Source organism: Sturnira hondurensis, unplaced genomic scaffold, assembly GCF_014824575.4.
Source record: "Sturnira hondurensis isolate 20B ecotype Veracruz unplaced genomic scaffold, ASM1482457v3 Scaffold0019216, whole genome shotgun sequence".
NCBI lineage: Eukaryota > Metazoa > Chordata > Mammalia > Chiroptera > Phyllostomidae > Sturnira > Sturnira hondurensis.
Window position 1 is genome coordinate 8,580,140 of NW_028091847.1, and position 17,824 is coordinate 8,597,963.

Sequence of the window (17,824 nt, forward strand, 5' to 3'; positions counted from 1 at the left end):
AGACAGCTTTAAGTTCATGATAAACTTGGGATCTCTAGCCATGGCTGAACAGCAGCCAAAAGCCAAGTAATACAATCTTTACTCCTCTGGGGGCTATTGTATAGCAATAGGTGATGGTCATATGATGATATACCAGGAAAAAGAGATTCAGATACTCTATCCCTTAATCCAGTGAGCAATTTGCACCTTGTAGATGAGGAAATGACAACACTCACAGAGGTAAAAGGAACAATGAACAAAATAGAGACAATTAAAACCATGTCTCACTGATGTAGTCCTATTCTGAGTCTCTTCTCTTTTGAGTAGTGACTCCACCTTGGGTCAGAAGCACTTCATTCACACAGAAATGGAGCAAAAGAACACTTTCCTTTCCAAGTTTCTTTCTGCTGTATAGATAATAAAGATAGTTTTGTCCATCTTTTAAGAGTGTAATAGAAGGTGAAGGAATTCTAGTTGTGATTATGTGTGATTTAGGGAAAATAGATGACATTTTCCAAGTCTCTGGATTGTCATGTCTTTAAGCTGTTTTAATAATCCCCCCCAGATTCCTATGCATAAATAATTCAACAAAGAATAAAGGTAAAAAAAATGGCAGAGGGATCCTATGAGTTTGGCAGAAGGGCCATGCTACTGAATGTAGTCCAGTGTATCTGGGGATGAGGGTGGCCTGCACATGTATGATGGACTGTGTCCCAGATTCCCCCTATGCTCAGTAAACATATCTACATGACAAATAAAATTTAATGTTTGACCATCACTTTAAACTCAACACTATAACTTTCCAAGTCCATGAAAAGTCTCCAATTTCCTGTCTATCGAGGACACCTAAACCCCAGGAGACATCGTCAACTCCTTTTGCTCGAGACCCACCCTCTTACAGCATCACATACTTTTTGAAATATGCACGTGACCATCTCCCCACTCCCACAGTGTCCACCTTACACAAGTTCTCATTAGCCTTTCCAGGATTTCTGTAGCAGACCCTTCAGTCTCAATCCACAGCAGCAGAATCTTCTTTCATGCTTATTCTTTCCTGATTCTCTTCTGATATAAAAACCCAGGCCACTCCCTATTCTCTCCTCCATCAAGTCTAATTTCCTCTCTCTGGCCTAGGAGGACTTCTGCAATTCATACGCTTCAGCCTTTTCCCAGGCTGACCCCTTGTTGCTCATCTGTCCACCAGGACACCCCCTCTCCTCCTTTCACAGTATTTTTGACCCTGCTCCACATGATCTCTTCACCTAGTTCATCACCATGCTCCAGGACTGCCTCTCAGATTTGAGCAACTTTCTCTGCTATTTCTTCCTTTTCATGCTGCTCTGGGCACTAGGCCTGTGTTCCTCTCATCTTTCAGGGACATCACCCTTTTGCAGAGAGCTAAAAGAATCAACAAGAGTTTTTAGAGATGTGGTCTCTGATCCATAACTTCCCCATCCTTTCCATGATTATGTCTTTGTTACGATTTCTGAAAGTCATATGTGTAAACCTCCCTCTTTGGTTGTGCTGATAGAGTCATAAAACCAACTCTCATAACAACTTGGAAAAATTAATCTTCTTTATTTTTGTCCATAACACCTATAGTGCTTCTCTCAAGGCTCCAATTTGCAGAATAGCAAGACAAAATTATTTTATTTGTCCATCTGAATTGAAAGTGGTCTAGGAAAGCTAAATCTTAAGAGCTGAAGTTTTTTGACCAGACTCTGTACCCTGTTGGCATGGCTGTTGTCCCGATCTTTACAGGAGGAATGTAAGGGAAATAGGGAATGGGGCAGTGGTTCCTGATGTGCTCTCTCTGTACATTATGCTCAGGAGCTGATTATTCCAAGCCCAAATTCAGAGAGCAGAACTATGAGAGACACACAGAGTTACCCTGCTTCCTCCTCCTGTCCCCTTCCCCATGTTCAGAGGCCTGACAGGGTTGTCTTTTGGTTCTTTCTTTGGGTATTGTACCTTTTATGGATGTCCAGCATCTTTGAACACTTTAAAAAATTTTTTCCATCCTCCATCTCCAAAGTCAAAGCCAGAATTTCATGGGTTTTCTGTTTCCCTCGCACTTACAGCAGGCTCATGGCCTAGGCTTATGATCAGACACACCACCCATATGAGACATGGATTTGGGAGAAAGAGTGTAGACAGAAAGGTGCTCTCTGCCACATGGTTCCTGGTGAGTGTGGTGGGACATAGCAGACACACACTGAGCTTATAGAGGTCTTGGGTGCACACACCCCATGCCTGTGCTCTGTGGCAGTGGGATCACTCATATATATATATATATATATATATATATATATATATATATATACACACACACACACACATTCTCATGGAATGTATATATATATACACATTCCATATATACATACATATACATACATACATACGTATACATACACATACATACATATACATATACATACATATACACACATATATACATATACATATATATACATGGAATGTGTATATATATACATATATATATATATGTATATATATATACACACATTCTCATGGAATATTGTACAAATTGTTCCTGCTGATGCTGCTTCTGAGCCAGGTTCTCTGAATATTCCTGAAACTCCATGAACTGTCTAATATCCTCTAATAGTTCTGCTTTAAGTAGTCAGAATGTATTCACTCTAATAATAAAAATATATCACCCATTCCTCCTCACACATACACCAACCTTCTTGTCCAGGTCATTCTTACATAATACATAATTTGGGGGCCTATTTTAATATATGCTAACTGGCAGCTTAAAAATACCTGCTTTCCTAGCTTTGTCTTGCTCCTCAGGTTCTCATCCTTTCCTGCCATTACCTCAGAATAGTTTTGGAGGTGGAAGGTTGCAAGGGGAAAGCACTTAGAGAATAATATTAAAATGTATCACTTTAATATTCATAAAAGTGAATTAATTATGCTTTCTGAGAAACCCATGTTAATCTTTTCCTTCTTGAAGATTCCATTTCTCTGGGAATTGCCCGAAGAATTCATTGTCATAGTAAGTCATGTCCTGGGGCCACTTGCATGTCTGAGGAATGCTAGGCTGGGAGAAACCTCTTCCTCCTTTGGGGGATTTCTTCATATCTACCCCTGTACCTTGCTCTTCTGCACGCCTGCACTTTGGCTTCTGTTGGTCCTCCTGCTAGAAAATTCCCATCATGGCCCTGAGGATGGTTTCCAAGCTACCTCTTATTCACAGTGATGGTATCCTGTTACATTCCTTGAAGTTTTTCTTGGTGATTCTGACTTCCATGGACTTCCCTCTACTCTACACTTGTTCAGCATTTACAGTTGGCGTCACACAGTTTAGTAATTAATCATATCACAACCTGGAAGACATAGACCTTAAGAGAAAATATTCTAAGGAGAACAATTTCTTTTCTTCATCTCAGAACTCCAGAATTGCATATCTCTACTCAGATGTCTAATCCATACCTTAAACACAGTATGTCCAATACAGAACTGCTTTCTTCCCCAAACTGTTTCTGATGTAGTCATTCTTATCTCAGTAATCAGCAACTTTGTCCCTTTAGTAACCCTGGGGAAAAAACCCTACGCTCAGCCTTCTCTCCTCTTTTTCCCTCTTAATCATATCTCACTTACTTGCACATCCTTTTAGGCTCAATGTCCCACTACATCTAGAATGCAATCACTTCTCATCATCTTTGCAGCAACCATTATCTCTCTCCAGGTGTATTGTAATAGCCTCCTCAGTGGTCTCTCCAATTCTGCCCTTATTATCTGTATCCAACCACAACATATTCTCTACACAATTCATACAGGGATGCTATGTCAGATGATGGCACTCTTCTCTTCAGAAGCATCCTGTGGCTTCCCAAGTCACTCAGAATAAGAGTCTAAATTCTTTAATGGCTAAGAAGACCTTATTTGACCAAACTCATAGTTACCTTTCTGCTTTCATCTCCCACACTCATTCCCTGTGTGATGCTCTAGCCAGACTCACATCTCCACTGTTCCTCAAATAAAAAAGGCCTGCCACCAGCTCAGAGTGTTTCTTTTTGCTGTCTTTTTGGTTGGAACATTTCCCTTCAGATTTCCAAATAAACACTTCCTCGTCTCCTTTGGGTTTTGTTGTCACGTTACTATGCGAGAACTTTTAAACCCAACCTGTTTAACCTGACGACCATCTAGCTTTCACTGGCACTTCCTCTTCTAATTTTCTCCACAGCATTTCCCATAGCATTCCTTATACATTCATTGTCTGTCTGCCTCTTTCCTCAGAACAGACATGAGCATAGTGCTTGAGGAACAACAGGTACTCAATTAATAGCTCTTAAATGAATTGATAAATAAATGAAGGAAAGTATATTCAAGTGTGAACTGAGAACTGATGAATCAGTACTGTACTCTAGCATGAAATCATATTGAGTTTTTTTACATAGACATAAATTTAAAAAATCTATCAAACCTACGATGTGTAATTTTATTAATAACCCCTAGTTTTTTTCTCACCAAACAGAATAACTTGAGAATCTTTCACTGTGTGGCCAAGAGAAGAGTCTCAAGTTCAGACCAATTGGATGCTTCTTCCTACTCTGTCTTGGGTATAGGTGTTTATTTTATTTTTAAAAATATCTTTTTCTCTCTGTGTTCCATTGGGAATGATTCTGGTACATCTGAGACTGTGATGGCTAGTGCCTTCCTTTGGGGTGCTCTTATTACAAAGTTTTGCCTGTGTTGGCTCCCAGAGTTGGTATNAATGTGTAATTTTATTAATAACCCCTAGTTTTTTTCTCACCAAACAGAATAACTTGAGAATCTTTCACTGTGTGGCCAAGAGAAGAGTCTCAAGTTCAGACCAATTGGATGCTTCTTCCTACTCTGTCTTGGGTATAGGTGTTTATTTTATTTTTAAAAATATCTTTTTCTCTCTGTGTCCCATTGGGAATGATTCTGGTACATCTGAGACTGTGACGGCTAGTGCCTTCCTTTGGGGTGCTCTTATTACAAAGTTTTGCCTGTGTTGGTTCCCAGAGTTGGTATACATAAATTTTTATGGAGGTTTTATATTTCTCCAGCAAGTTCTGTACAGTGCTTGCTGCTTGCTCTGTGAATTCCCTTCTCTATCATCTGTGTAGATTTTTATCTGCACACTGTGGTCTCCTGCCACAGCTTCTGTGTTCTCCACACCTCTGGTACTCCAGAGGGAAAGTGGCAGTTTTTTAAAAAATATTTTTTATTTGCTCCCTTTAGTGAGAGGAATCATTTGTTTGTTAAATCCCAACTTGAAACAAAAGAGTCTTCTATGTAACACTATCAAACATTTCCCTGTCTGCCAAAGTTGCAGGCTATGGTAGGTTAAAAATTCTGTGGGTTAAAAGACATTGACATATAGTCTGATGATAATCTTGTTACCTAACTAGATTTTAGATTCCTCAAGGAAATGGGAGGAAATATCTGGTTTGTTTTATTTTTTCTATAGAGCATAGCAGAGTTCTGGATACATCATCAATTCTTAATAAATACTTGTTTGACAGTATGAAATTTTCTCAGAAAACTAAAAATGGATCTGATTTTTGACCCAGCAATTCTACTGCTAGGATTATATCCTAAGAACCCAGAAACACCAATCCAAAAGAACCTGTGGACCCCAATGTTCATAGCAGCACAATTTACAATAGCCAAGCATTGGAAGTAACCTAGGTGCCCATCGGTAAATAAATGGATCCAAAAACTCTGGTACATTTACACAATGAAATTTTATGCAGCAGAAAGAAAGGAGGAGCTCCTACCTTTGGCAACAGCATGGATGGAACTGGAAAGCATTATGCTGAGTGAAATAAGTCAGGCGGTGAAAGACAAATACCATATGATCTCACCTTTAACAGGAACCTAATCAACAAAACAAACAAGTAAGCAAAATATAACCAAAACCACTGAAATAGAGAACAGGCTGACAGTGACCAGAGGGGAGAGGGGAGGGAATTTCAGGGGAAAAGGGGAAGAGTTTAACAGGAACTAGTATAAAGGACACATGGACAAAAACTAAGGGGGGGTGGAAATAGGAGGGAGGTAGGGAGCACTGTGGGGGTGGGCTGGGATGGGAGTAAAAGAAAGAAAACTGTACTTGAACAACAATTTAAAAAGTAGGTGGAAATACTATGCCTCCTTGCACAACCAAAATTAAGGACAACAAAGATTTAGAAACAAAAACACAACAAGAACATACAGAAAATCCAACTGTGTGGAAGTCTGACAGCCATTCAACCAGACCAGTAAGAGGGGTAAAATCGGTGGCCGGTGGAGAGGGGTTGCAGCAGGAAAAGGTGGTGGCTGCCTGACGCAGGAGTGCGGGCAGTTCAGGTCTGACTGTGGTCACACATTCGTGTGCAGATAAACTAGGCAAAAACAGGCAGTGAGACAGACTGCACAACCCAGGGCTCCAGTGCAGGGAAATAAAGCTGAAAAGCACCAATTGAAAAGGTGCTGGGAGAGACTCCTAGCCTCATAGGAGAATTCACTGGAGAGACCCACAGGGTCCTAGAATGTACACAAGCCCACCCACCCAGAAACCAGCATCAGAAGGGCCCAATTTGCTTGTGGGAAGCAGCAGAGGGGACTGAAATCTGAGAGAGAGCGGAACAAGCACCATTGTTCCCTCTTCGAACCTGCACCCACATACAGCATCACAAACCAGTGACTGGGTTGTCCTGCCCTAGTGAACACCTAAGCCTCCACCCTTCACACCTAACAGGAACATCAAGACAAAAAAAATGGCCTAAACAGAAGAACAAATCAAAGCCCTAGAGCCAATACTTGTAAGTGACCAAGAGATAGCTAACCTATCAGATGCACAGTGCAAAACCCTGGTGATCAGGATGCTCACAGAATTGGTCGATTTTGATTGCAAATTAGATGAAAAAATGAAGGCTACACTAAGTGAAATGAAGAAAAGTGCACAGGGAACCAATAGTGATGGAAAGAAAACTGGGACTCAAATCAATGGAGTGGACCAGAAAGAAGAAAGAAACAACCAAACAGAAAAGAAGAAAGAAACAAGATTCAAAAAAGTGAGGAGAGGCTCAAGAACCTCCAGGACATCTTTAAACATTTCAATATCCGAATTATAGGGGTACCAGAAGGGGAAGAGGAAGAGCAACAAACAGAAAAGTTATTTGAACAAACAATAAAGAAGAACTTCCCCAATATGGCAAAAGAAATAGACTTCTAGAAAGTCCAGGAAACTCAGAGAGTCCCAAAGAAGTTGGACCCAAGAAGGAACACACCAAGGCACATCATAATTACATTACCCAAGATTAAAGAGAAGGAGAGAATCTTAAAAGCAGCAAGAGAAAAGGAGACAGTTACCTACAAAGGAGCTCCCATCAGACTGTCAGCTGATTTCTCAGAAGAGACCTTGCAGGCAAGAAGGGACTGGAAAGAAGTATTCCCAAGTCATGAAAGGCAACACACCTAAAACAAAAGCAAACTAAGTGGACAGCTAAAACAGGAGCGGAGCCACAGAGATGGAGATCACATGGAGGGTTAGCAACAGGGGAGTGGGAGAAGGAGTTGGGGAGAAGGTACAGAGAATAAGTAGTATAGACAGTGGGGAGAAAATAGACAGGGGGAGGGCAGTAGTAGTGTGGGAAATGTAGAAGCTAAAGAACTTATATGTATGACACATGGACATGAACTAAAGGGGGGAAATGTGGGTGGGAGGGGGTGTGAAGGGTGGAGGGGAATGAAGCAGAGAAAGGGGACAACTGTAATGGCATAATCAATAAAATACATTAAAATTGTTAAACAGGGAAAATAAATAAATGTTGATCTAAAAAGTAATAAAATAAAAAATACTGGTTTAATTTTTTCATTTATTTGGTCATATCCTTATATACTCAAAAATATTTGTGGACCCATCATGTGCTAAGCACACTTATATGAATCAGGAAACATTTAAAAAACAGACTTGAATTTCTGCAATACCCAGGAAAGAGAGTATTGCTATTCTAAAAAGAGTATTTAGGAAAAGCTTGTTAATAATATATGAGGAGAGACTTGAAGAGCTGTGTGTGCAATGAGGACATGGGGTGGCAGGAGGGTGTTTCAGGTAGATGGAGTGACAAATGCCTGGGTCCTTAAAAGGGATTATGTAACCTCTCCTCCACCTCCTCCACCCACCTTCTCCCCTCCTCCCCCACCTTCTCTTCCTCCTCCTTTTCCTCCTCCTCTTCCTTCTTCTTTCATTCTAATTTAGTTATTGGCTCTAGATAATTTTTCTGGAAATGTGCTTGTTGAATCCAGAGAAAATCTAAGAAGGTATAGTAGCCAGAGAGCAGTAAGCAAGGTGGAGAGGATTAGATAAGATCAAATGGTGGTGAAGAAACAGACCTGAATCCATTGAGTAACTTTGTATATTACTCTTGGGAAAGTGGAAAGACATTGGACATTTCAACTTGGGATGGTTTGACTAATTCACATTTAAAAAGACTCATTCTTAATGTTATGTTGAGAATAAACTGGAGGGCAGGAGCAGGACACTTAGTTAATAAGCTATTACAATAATCCCACAAGAGGTGGCATAACTTAGACCAGGGTGGTAACTGCGGAGGTGGGGGAAAACTATTGGATTCTGAATATATGTTAAAAATAGAGCTTACTCTATTTGTCAATGAATCATAGGTGGGAAATAAAAAATGAATAGAGCCACAGATGACTCCAAGTTTTTGGCCTGAACTAAATATAATCGGCAATTATAGGATGGTTGTGCAATTACAGGAATCATTCAGTAATGAGAGAAAATATAATAACATAAGAGGGAGATCAGAGAATTACTGCAGACACATTGTTGAGTAGTGAGAGGGGATGGGGCGTAGTGCATGAGGAAAAGCTTAGCAAGCACACAGACGATTCACCCATAAAAGCAGAATGTTAGGACAATTATCCAGTGACAGATGTAGATAGGTGGTTCTGATTACTTTTACTGTCTTGGTTAAATGGGAAGCAAGGTCATCAGCCCAAGGTGATAAGTAGGGAGGAGATAATGGAAGTTTGAGAAGACAGGAATAAGTATGAATTGGTCACTAGAAAAGTGAGAGAATAAAAGGATTGTCTGGCAAAGCAAAGGGCTTATTTGAGGCCACGGATTTATTCAGCAAAACTGTTTTTCTCTAAACACATTTAAATGCTTAGATGGGAATTTTTCTGGGTGATTGTTTTGAAGGGGAAAAAAAGACAAGAGAAAGTTAAGTGTGTCCAGACTGAAGAAAAGAAAATGATTACAATTATTCATCACAAAATTTATTCTAATGTAAAGGAAAAATGATATGGAGGGTGAGGCACTTAGAATAGCTTGTGGAATCAGTAGGTTTGACAGGTTTGGGAGGAAGAATTATTGAAGTTGCGGCTCTTAGAGGAAAGACAATAGTTGCTGGTAGGACAATAACATGCTTAAAATTAATATTAAGAAGTAGGTACAGTTATTGGTAAAGACAAAGTCAAGTGAAAGACCGTGGGATTTGGGTGGCTGAGACATTGGAGGAGAATAAATCATGGAACCGAGAGGCCAGGGTATTAAAGAGATCATCTCCAGACACATTGAAATCATAAGAAAGTGTTACAGGGGAAGAGTATCAGTAAGCCAGGAGCTAAAATCATCAAGAAATGAGGTCTTATCTATTGGTCTGGGGACCTAGAGATAAAAAGTAGCAGTAGGGATTCATATAATTTGATGGCATGTTCATCAAAGCTAGAGAGGAGTAGGAGGTGGACATGGGTGAAAGGGACAAAGTTCTGAAAGTGGCAGAAGCATGAATGACCGATAGTCTGCCTACAAGCTGTGTACTTAGTAGTATGGGGTCCTAAAGTTTTCTAGAATTTTCTGAGTTAAACCACTTTAGGTGACTGCAGGAAAGCTGGTATTTTAGGCAAGATTCAACAAAAAAGCAATAGGCAAAAGGTTCAAAGAAGAGAGAGAGTATACAGGAGCTTTGGTTGATGATTCCAGGAGCATTTCAGAATATATTATGTGCCTCAGAACATTTACTTAAATTTTGATGGTCATTGTAATATAGATACACTTAAGTGGCAGTTAATAGAGAGCTCCTAATAGCCAGGTGTACTGTTTTGCTATTTTGACAGTTCTGGGCCCTTTGCACGTCAAGAACAATGTAAACACCAGACCCTCTGTGTGTACAACAGTCAGAATGGTCTTTGCCTTTTCATTCTAGAAGCATGATCGGACTTTTCCGCAGAGCATCACGGGGCTGGGAACAAGGAGTCTTTCCCCCTGGACCAAGGCCTCAAGCCAAGATGAAAGATAATCAACTTTCAATTTTCTGTGCTTGTTTGCTTTCTGCTCCAAATACACAGAAAAGGTATTTCAGCAAACTTTTGGGTTAAGTTTTCAAAGGATATCTTTCCATTTCTGCCTGCAATGGATTTCAGAGTCAATTGCTCCTGGGCTTCAGGAGCTCATTTTTATTATTTAAATGTGGGTGTTTTTACAGCAAAACAACCTAAAAAAAAATCCAACTCAAGCTCCTGGACCCACCAACATTTGCTAAATGAAGCAAAACACCATAATAGTCTTAATGATGGATTTCTTTCTTAACTGTTGTTTTGAGATCACAACAAGTCATTATAATCATTAAGTCTATAGCTAAATTATAGTACAGATCTTCAAAGTGCATGGCCAGTGTGGTTTGTTTCATAACACCCTCTCCTCTGCATCCCTTTGTCCTGTTCCTTGCCCTTGTTATTATTCTTCTCAGATTATTTTCTGTGGAAAAAAACTGGCTTAATATATTCAAAGTCACACTTTTGAACAGCTTTGATACCTTCTTGCATGCCTATCCCTCCCCTGTACTTCAGAGCCACCTTCCTAAAAAAATGTAGGCAACAGACAGCTAAACTAAGGGGTTTAAATCAGTGCTGAATCGCCTGCACAACCAAGTGTGGGAGGGGTGGGGACACATCCTGTGGAGCCATGGCTCTCCCAACACTTCTGCATAAGTAGGAGCTCTCACCACTTATCTTCCGCTAACTCTAGCAAAGGTGGAGGATGTGTGGGCAGCTGCTGCTCTCTGAAGGAAGACAGTAGAGTTGGCATTCACTCTCTTCTTAGCTATGCCACTTACTCCCTCCCCAGCCAATTCAGTCCTACACAAAAGGAGGTGAGGAAGCATGTCTCCTATTTCTGGCCCAGACAGTGTGGGGCCAGAAACAATATGGATTGTGTGGGTACTGAGGAAGTACATGGGGTCTCTCAGACCTACTGTATATTCAGACTATAAGACACACTCCCCCAAATTTGGGAGGAAAGGGGGGTGCCTCTTATAGTTCGAATGTAGCTGGCCTGGCTTGCTGTCAGGAGGCAGCCTATGTTATTTGTTATTAAATATTTTACCACATTTTTTGCTTCAAAAATTTTTTCCCTATTTTCCTCCTCTAAAACCTAGGTGCGTCTTATGGTCCAATATGTGTTAGAGACTGAAAAATTTGGGTTATGTTGGAGAAGTCTATACCAATTCTTTTAGAAGACCCTTATGAAAATAGGATGATATGTTAAAGGAATATGGGGCAAACCATGTGTTCATTCTTATTGTAAGTAGAAAGAATGGAAGGATATGTATCATGTTGTGAAGAGCTAGTTTAATGAATACAGTGTTTGATAAGGATAGTGAGATAAAAGGGTTTAGGACAACTGGTTAAACTCAGCCGGAAGACGTTATGATTACCTTGCACTAACGGCTGAACTAAGTTACTGTTAACACATAAATCACTGCTTCTCAGAAAATGTCCAATTAATGTTGGTTGAATTAAATACTATATATATGATATGTAACAATCTCCTTTGGGGGCCTGGAGTTTTGTTCCTGTTGCAAAGCTGGTTGACACAATTTTCTTATAATTTAATAGTTAGAATGCAGAACCCAAAGTTATGTCCAAAATCTAAGGGTGTGCTTTAATCTCAGTTGTGTACATTTAAAAAAATCAGTGTTACTTTTGCTGGGAAGTCTCTACTCTGACCATCTCTAAACTCTAAACACCTGGTTCCATTCAGAATACTTAGACTCTTCAACCTGTGCTTGGTAAGGATTGTGAATCTGAAGGGGTGGTAAAAATCGAAGAGAAAGTGGCCCACTGGAATGGTGAGAAACTTTCAACTCATTTCCATGGTTGAAAGCTTTACCTGTTCTTCTCCAGCAGGTTTTCAGAAGAGCTAAAGTGTACATCCGAGCTATCTTATGTTTAATTATATCTGTAAGTGCAAGTGTATATGTGTAAAAGTTCATCTATGTCTAAAAGAACCTGCTCTAATCTCTGTGTTTGGTATTAGAAAATAAGTCTGTTATCAGGCTAATTCAAGGGAGAAAGGAAGGACTGCCAAATATAAAGTCAGTGACCTTTTGTAGATGGGCATAAAGGCAGGAGGATGACTGGCTGTGAGCCAGGCATAAGGAAATTGTTGCTGCTCTAAATTGTTGCTTGTGAGAGAGTGTGGAAAGCAGGGCCAATACAATGCCATCGGTTTGGTCAAGATATTGAAGTATATAAAACAAAATGGAGTTACCAATGTCAACCAAGATGGCTGCCCATCAGCCATGACATTTTGGTTCAAGAAGGAAACTACCTAAGACATGCTAGATACCCTGGGCAAGGAGACACAGCTAAGATATCTGTACACATGACCATAACAACCCTGTCTGCAGAGCAGGACCATCCATAGATAGTCCCCTGGGCAAATTCCACACTCACCATCAAGAGTGCCAAGAAGGGTGGAGTACACCACTCTCAAAGATATAAGTGAGGCACTCTCCAGACCACTGCTGAGACAGCTGAGCTCCACACACCAGAGTGCTGCTCCATGCCATGCTGATCTCCCTTGCATCAGCTTCCAGAGGCTCTGTCCTGCTGGACTGAGGACTCCTGCCCTGATGCCCACCTGGCTCCAGAGATTCTTCCTTATAAGATGCTGAAGGCTCCCTTGCCCACTGTGCTCTCTCCTGGACCTGATGACTGAGACTCTGGGACTTGGGTTCATTATTTCCTTTTGATTGTTGGGTGTGAGTAGGACATTAATATATATTAATATTCTAGTTTGAGTGAACCTAAATTCAATAAAACCTGAGTGAATAACATAGTAACTATGTATGACTCTTTATTCCTTGGTGCTGGGTTGCTCAGTAGGCAGGTAGCTAAGAGACTGTCTAGCTGACTTATAGGGAAGACTATATTGCAAACACACCGTTGCAAGAGAGAGAAAGGCAGAGGGAGAATCTAAAGAAAAGATTTTTCACATCAGGGTGCTTTATACTCAGCCTCATTGTGGGTTCAGCACACACTCGTGCATTCATTTCCGTAGGTAGCCTGGAAGAACCCTTACTTCATTTCTGTGGGCAAGTATCCCACAATGAGGCTGTGCTGTCTCACTCCAGACCTCTGATTGTCATGCTTGTGCTTTGCTTAAGCTGGGAGTCTGTGAGAAAAGGGATAAGGGACAGAAAGGCTATATGCAAGGGGAAGAGCGAAGAGTGGTTCCTCCATGTGGCTCTCCAAGCCTGTACTGCCACACACACACCTCCATCCCAGTCCCTTGCCATTTGCTAAGTGAGGATGAGCAGTCCGTTGCCTTCACTTCTGTGTTGTGACTGAAGGAGCCATGAGGGGCAGCTGGTGGACCGGGTTTGCAGCCCAGTGTTTATGCCTGGTGCTCTCACATAACCCCATGTGCTGCTGTCAGGGGGTCAGGGCAGGAATCCACAGCAGCTGTCCTCTCCAGTGACTGTCTGTGCCCACCTAGTGCCAGCCTCATGCCCCTCGCCCCCACCCCAGAACTGCCTTAAAGGAAAACTTCAGCAGAAGAGTAAAGGATGACTGTGTAATGCACACACAGGATAGTCCTTGCTTCTTCCTTTCAGGAATTCTGTGCAGTAATATGATCTTCACTTTACAGCTGAGGAAGCTGAGGTAGAGAGTGGTTAAGTGACCTGTGTAAGGTCATAGAGCTTGTAAAAATCAGGGTTAGCATTGAAATCCAGGTTCATTTAGTTCTGCAGGTAGAACTTTGCACCACATGTGGCCTGGTGAGCCTGCTGAGATGAAGAGCAGGGCAGCCAGGATGCTGGTGGGCCTCTGGAGACAAGCTGGACAAACAGTCATACAGACTGCCTCCCTGACACACACACTCACAGACACACATTCATAGACACACTCACATACACATTCACAGACACACACTCACACTCATTCATAGACATACATGCACACACATATCCATGCACACAAACAAAAATTTATATACATTCCATCACTTACACACATATGTGTACATATACATCATAGGCATACTCCCACACACACATTCATAGAAACATAATCACACAAATTTACACACACTCTCACTCACATGCATGCACATATGAACACAGGCACACACTCACACAGGCGCTCACACATCCTGTTCTGCCTGCATTTGTTTTGCCCTTACTGAGGTGTTTATCCTGCACCCAGGCTCATATTTACATATTCATTGACTCTCTATGATTCTTCTCTCCTTAGGCCGTGCAGGACACCAGGTATGTTGTAATGACACAACCAAATAATTATTTAGCTGGCAGCGATGACTTTGGTTATTACATTTTTCCTTTTTCATTTGTTTGTTTGTTTGAGGCAACCGAAGCAGGACAGATGATCAGACCTGATTGAGATTCATGAATGTGAATTGTTGTGACAGCTGGGGTCTCTTTGCCTCCATTTTGAGTCCATTTTGCATTGAGGTAATTTATGCTTGACGCAGTGCTTAGCATATAGTAAGATGTCTCTATCAGAAGAACCTTTTTCAAAACATTACTTTTATTATACTGTTCTACTGATAAAAAACTTACGAGAGCTCTCTGTCTCCTGCCCCAAGTCTTGCACAGAGTTCACATTCTCCCCCACCCCAACCCAGAAAAGATGTGACATCTTCATTTCCACCTCCTAGTCTCCCTCCAATGACTCCTCTGCCTGGAATCCCTCACAGCTTCTTCATGACTAGAAGTTCAAGTCCCACCTCCCCCTTGCAGCTCTTTCTTTCCGTTTTAGAGCTTTCCCACTGAGCTAAATTACTAGGCACTTACTGTCTGAATAACTCCAGGTATATAATCACATTCTATCTTATTCTGTCACTTAATACTTCCTAGGTAATATTTTAAAAATTATAAACACATCAGTACCAAGATCATACAGTAAATGCTTTCTGTGTTACCTGAGTGCCAGCCTGAGGTTAGGAATATATTAAGGATATAAAAATATTTGAATTATACTAAATTAAAATTCTATTCTAGTCAGAGTTTACACAGTATATTATTTATCATTCTTGAATACATAAACCCTTGTAGAAAAATATTCCTCATAAAAACCCAATGATTATTTTTATTATGTCCCTTAAGCATATAAAAACAAAACTAAATATAAACTAATTAAAGCTTAAGGTTCTTAAATCACAATAGAACCCAAACAAATTTTTAAAATTAAATATGTGATAGTATAAATACTGTAAAGTTTAAATTAGCAATACAAATATGTTGCGATGTATATAATGTTTGCCAAAGGCAAATGACACCAGACATAATGTGACTGCTATGACTCAAGTTTTTTGAGTTTTTGAGCTCAGTGTGACTCATCTTTCACCACTCTCATCTCTGTTCAGTGCACAGGATAGCCAAACCTTCATCAGTGCAGTGGGGTATCAGGTCACTGAGACCTCCTTTAGCCAATGGCATTCTTATTATTAAGGCTGTTGTTGGTGTCTTATTGCAGCCAGTGGGAGCCAGAACCCCACCTTGGGAGCCAAGGTCAAAGATTGTTTTAAGAAAATGGCAGACAAACTGGACATGGGGGAAATCACCAGCTTTGACAAGGCCAAGCTGAAGAAGATGGAGACACAAGAGAATACCCTGATGACCAGAGAGACCATAGAGTGGGAGGGGCAGAGTGAAATTTCCTAAGAACCTGGAGGAGTCCCCACCCCCATTTTCTTTGGGGCCCCCAGTTGTGATGTGGAGAAAAAGCTATCTGCGAGATGGACAGGACTGACAAACCACATTGTGAACATGGACACTCCACACCCTTGCCTTTGGCCTGTGGGTCTCTGAGTTGACTCCCCACCATTTGAAAGGCCAAATTTTCCAGTTTTCCCTGGGATATTGTAGAAAGTTATCTGTGTGATTAATAAAAATAAAACACCCCTCATGACAAAAAAAAGGCTATGGTTTTCTTACTATCTGAGACAAAGTCATGATGTGCTGAAATCATTTGGCATTGTTTGGGTTTGTGTGGTTATGCCCAGGATCCAGATATGCTTATATTAATTTTTAGAACAAGAAATTCAAATTAAAATAATCTATAAGAAAGTTTTTAGGCCATCAAGAATCTATCAGTAGATCCCTGGTGGAGTCATACTGTCAACACACTAATGGCAGAAGAATTACGTATTTAAAGTTGAAAAAATTGGAAGCATCCTTTTTTCTTTGCAAGGAAGTTTGTCAGACAGAGATGCACCATCCTATTCTGGGGAATTACTAAATATATTATTTAAAAATTATTATTAAAATTTATTTATTTCTCACACAGAACAATTTTTTATTATAGAAAATTTAAAAGTCATTTATAAATTTCCTCAAGAAAAGAAATGAAGGCTGCCAGAAGCCCATTTTTGAAGATAGTTATGGATAGCATATTTAATAATAATATCTCTTCTTTTATAGGTACTAATATTAACAACATCAGCAATGGATACATATTGATTACAACATGTCAGCAAGTAGTAAAAATGAATTTATATAAATATAATTTATAAAAATGAATTTATATATATAAATTTATTTACTTGGTATAATAGCCATGTGGTATAGATATTATTAGTGTTCCTATTTTACAGAATGAACTGAAACCTAAACAATTTAAATAACTTTCAAACACATAGTAAAGGGAAGAGCAGGATTATAACTAAAGCAAAATGTAACAATGTATAAACAAAACAAGTGAAATAAATAAAGGATCACTTATTTTCCTTTAAAATTCTTTAAACATCTTTTTGTTCTACTGCCAGTAATGTTTCAGGGTATCAGGTGGGTGTATTTTGTTACAAAAATACATCACATTATTCAGCCCATAGTCCGGTGACAGCCTCCTTGGTAGTTTTGCTCTGTAACTGTTGTGAACCATGTTGAGATAACTGTCCTTGGACCTAAGTCTTTGAGCATGCCCTTACCAGGGAACCATTTTTGCTCCTTATCTTCCTTAACAATCTAAAAAGAAAAAAATACAAAAATCTCAGTGTTCAGAGTCTAATGTTGTTATAACTGTTCATTTTATTAACCGGATAAGTTTATAATTTTACATAGTGTTCAATTGTATGTATTTACGTAGCATTCATTCAAATTTTGTCTTCCCTAATGCTAATAGGTGATTTTTAGCTGAAGAACACAAGAATGAGCTCGAACAAAACAAAGTAACATTTGAAATGTGTCCTAAATTTTAGAAATTAAGACAACCTCATTCATTTTTTCCAAACCAGAAACTGTGGTTCTCAGTGCATAGGTAGCACTTCTTCCTGTACATTTTTTGTGTTATTGTTCTATTTTCTTATAGACTGTTGAACTTTCAATTCTTCTATTTAACTTTTTATTTTAAATTAATTATTATATTATTAATATTTAAGAGCCTTTCTTATTCTAGGGCTCTTCTTTCTCTTCTTCCTTCTCCTCTTTTTCTACTTCCATTATACTATCTATTCTGCTTTCATGGAGGTAGTGTTTCTTTATGTCTCTGGGAATATTAATTATATTTTATTTTGAGTGTTTCTTGTTTTATC

General features: G+C 39.8%; 1 protein-coding gene across 1 annotated transcript; it reads left to right on the forward strand.

Moving 5' to 3' along the window:
• Window positions 1-15,824: 15,824 nt before the first annotated feature.
• On the forward strand, window positions 15,825-15,956 carry LOC118974287 (thymosin beta-10-like). Its single transcript, XM_037027676.1, has one exon. It carries the CDS (start codon window positions 15,825-15,827, stop codon window positions 15,954-15,956), a length of 132 nt encoding a protein of 43 aa, XP_036883571.1.
• The last annotated feature ends 1,868 nt before the right edge of the window (window positions 15,957-17,824 follow it).

What these genes read in the sequence shown, in the direction of transcription:
- LOC118974287 (XM_037027676.1), top strand. Translation starts at nt 15,825, where the DNA reads ATGGCAGACAAACTGGACATGGGGGAAATCACCAGCTTTGACAAGGCC.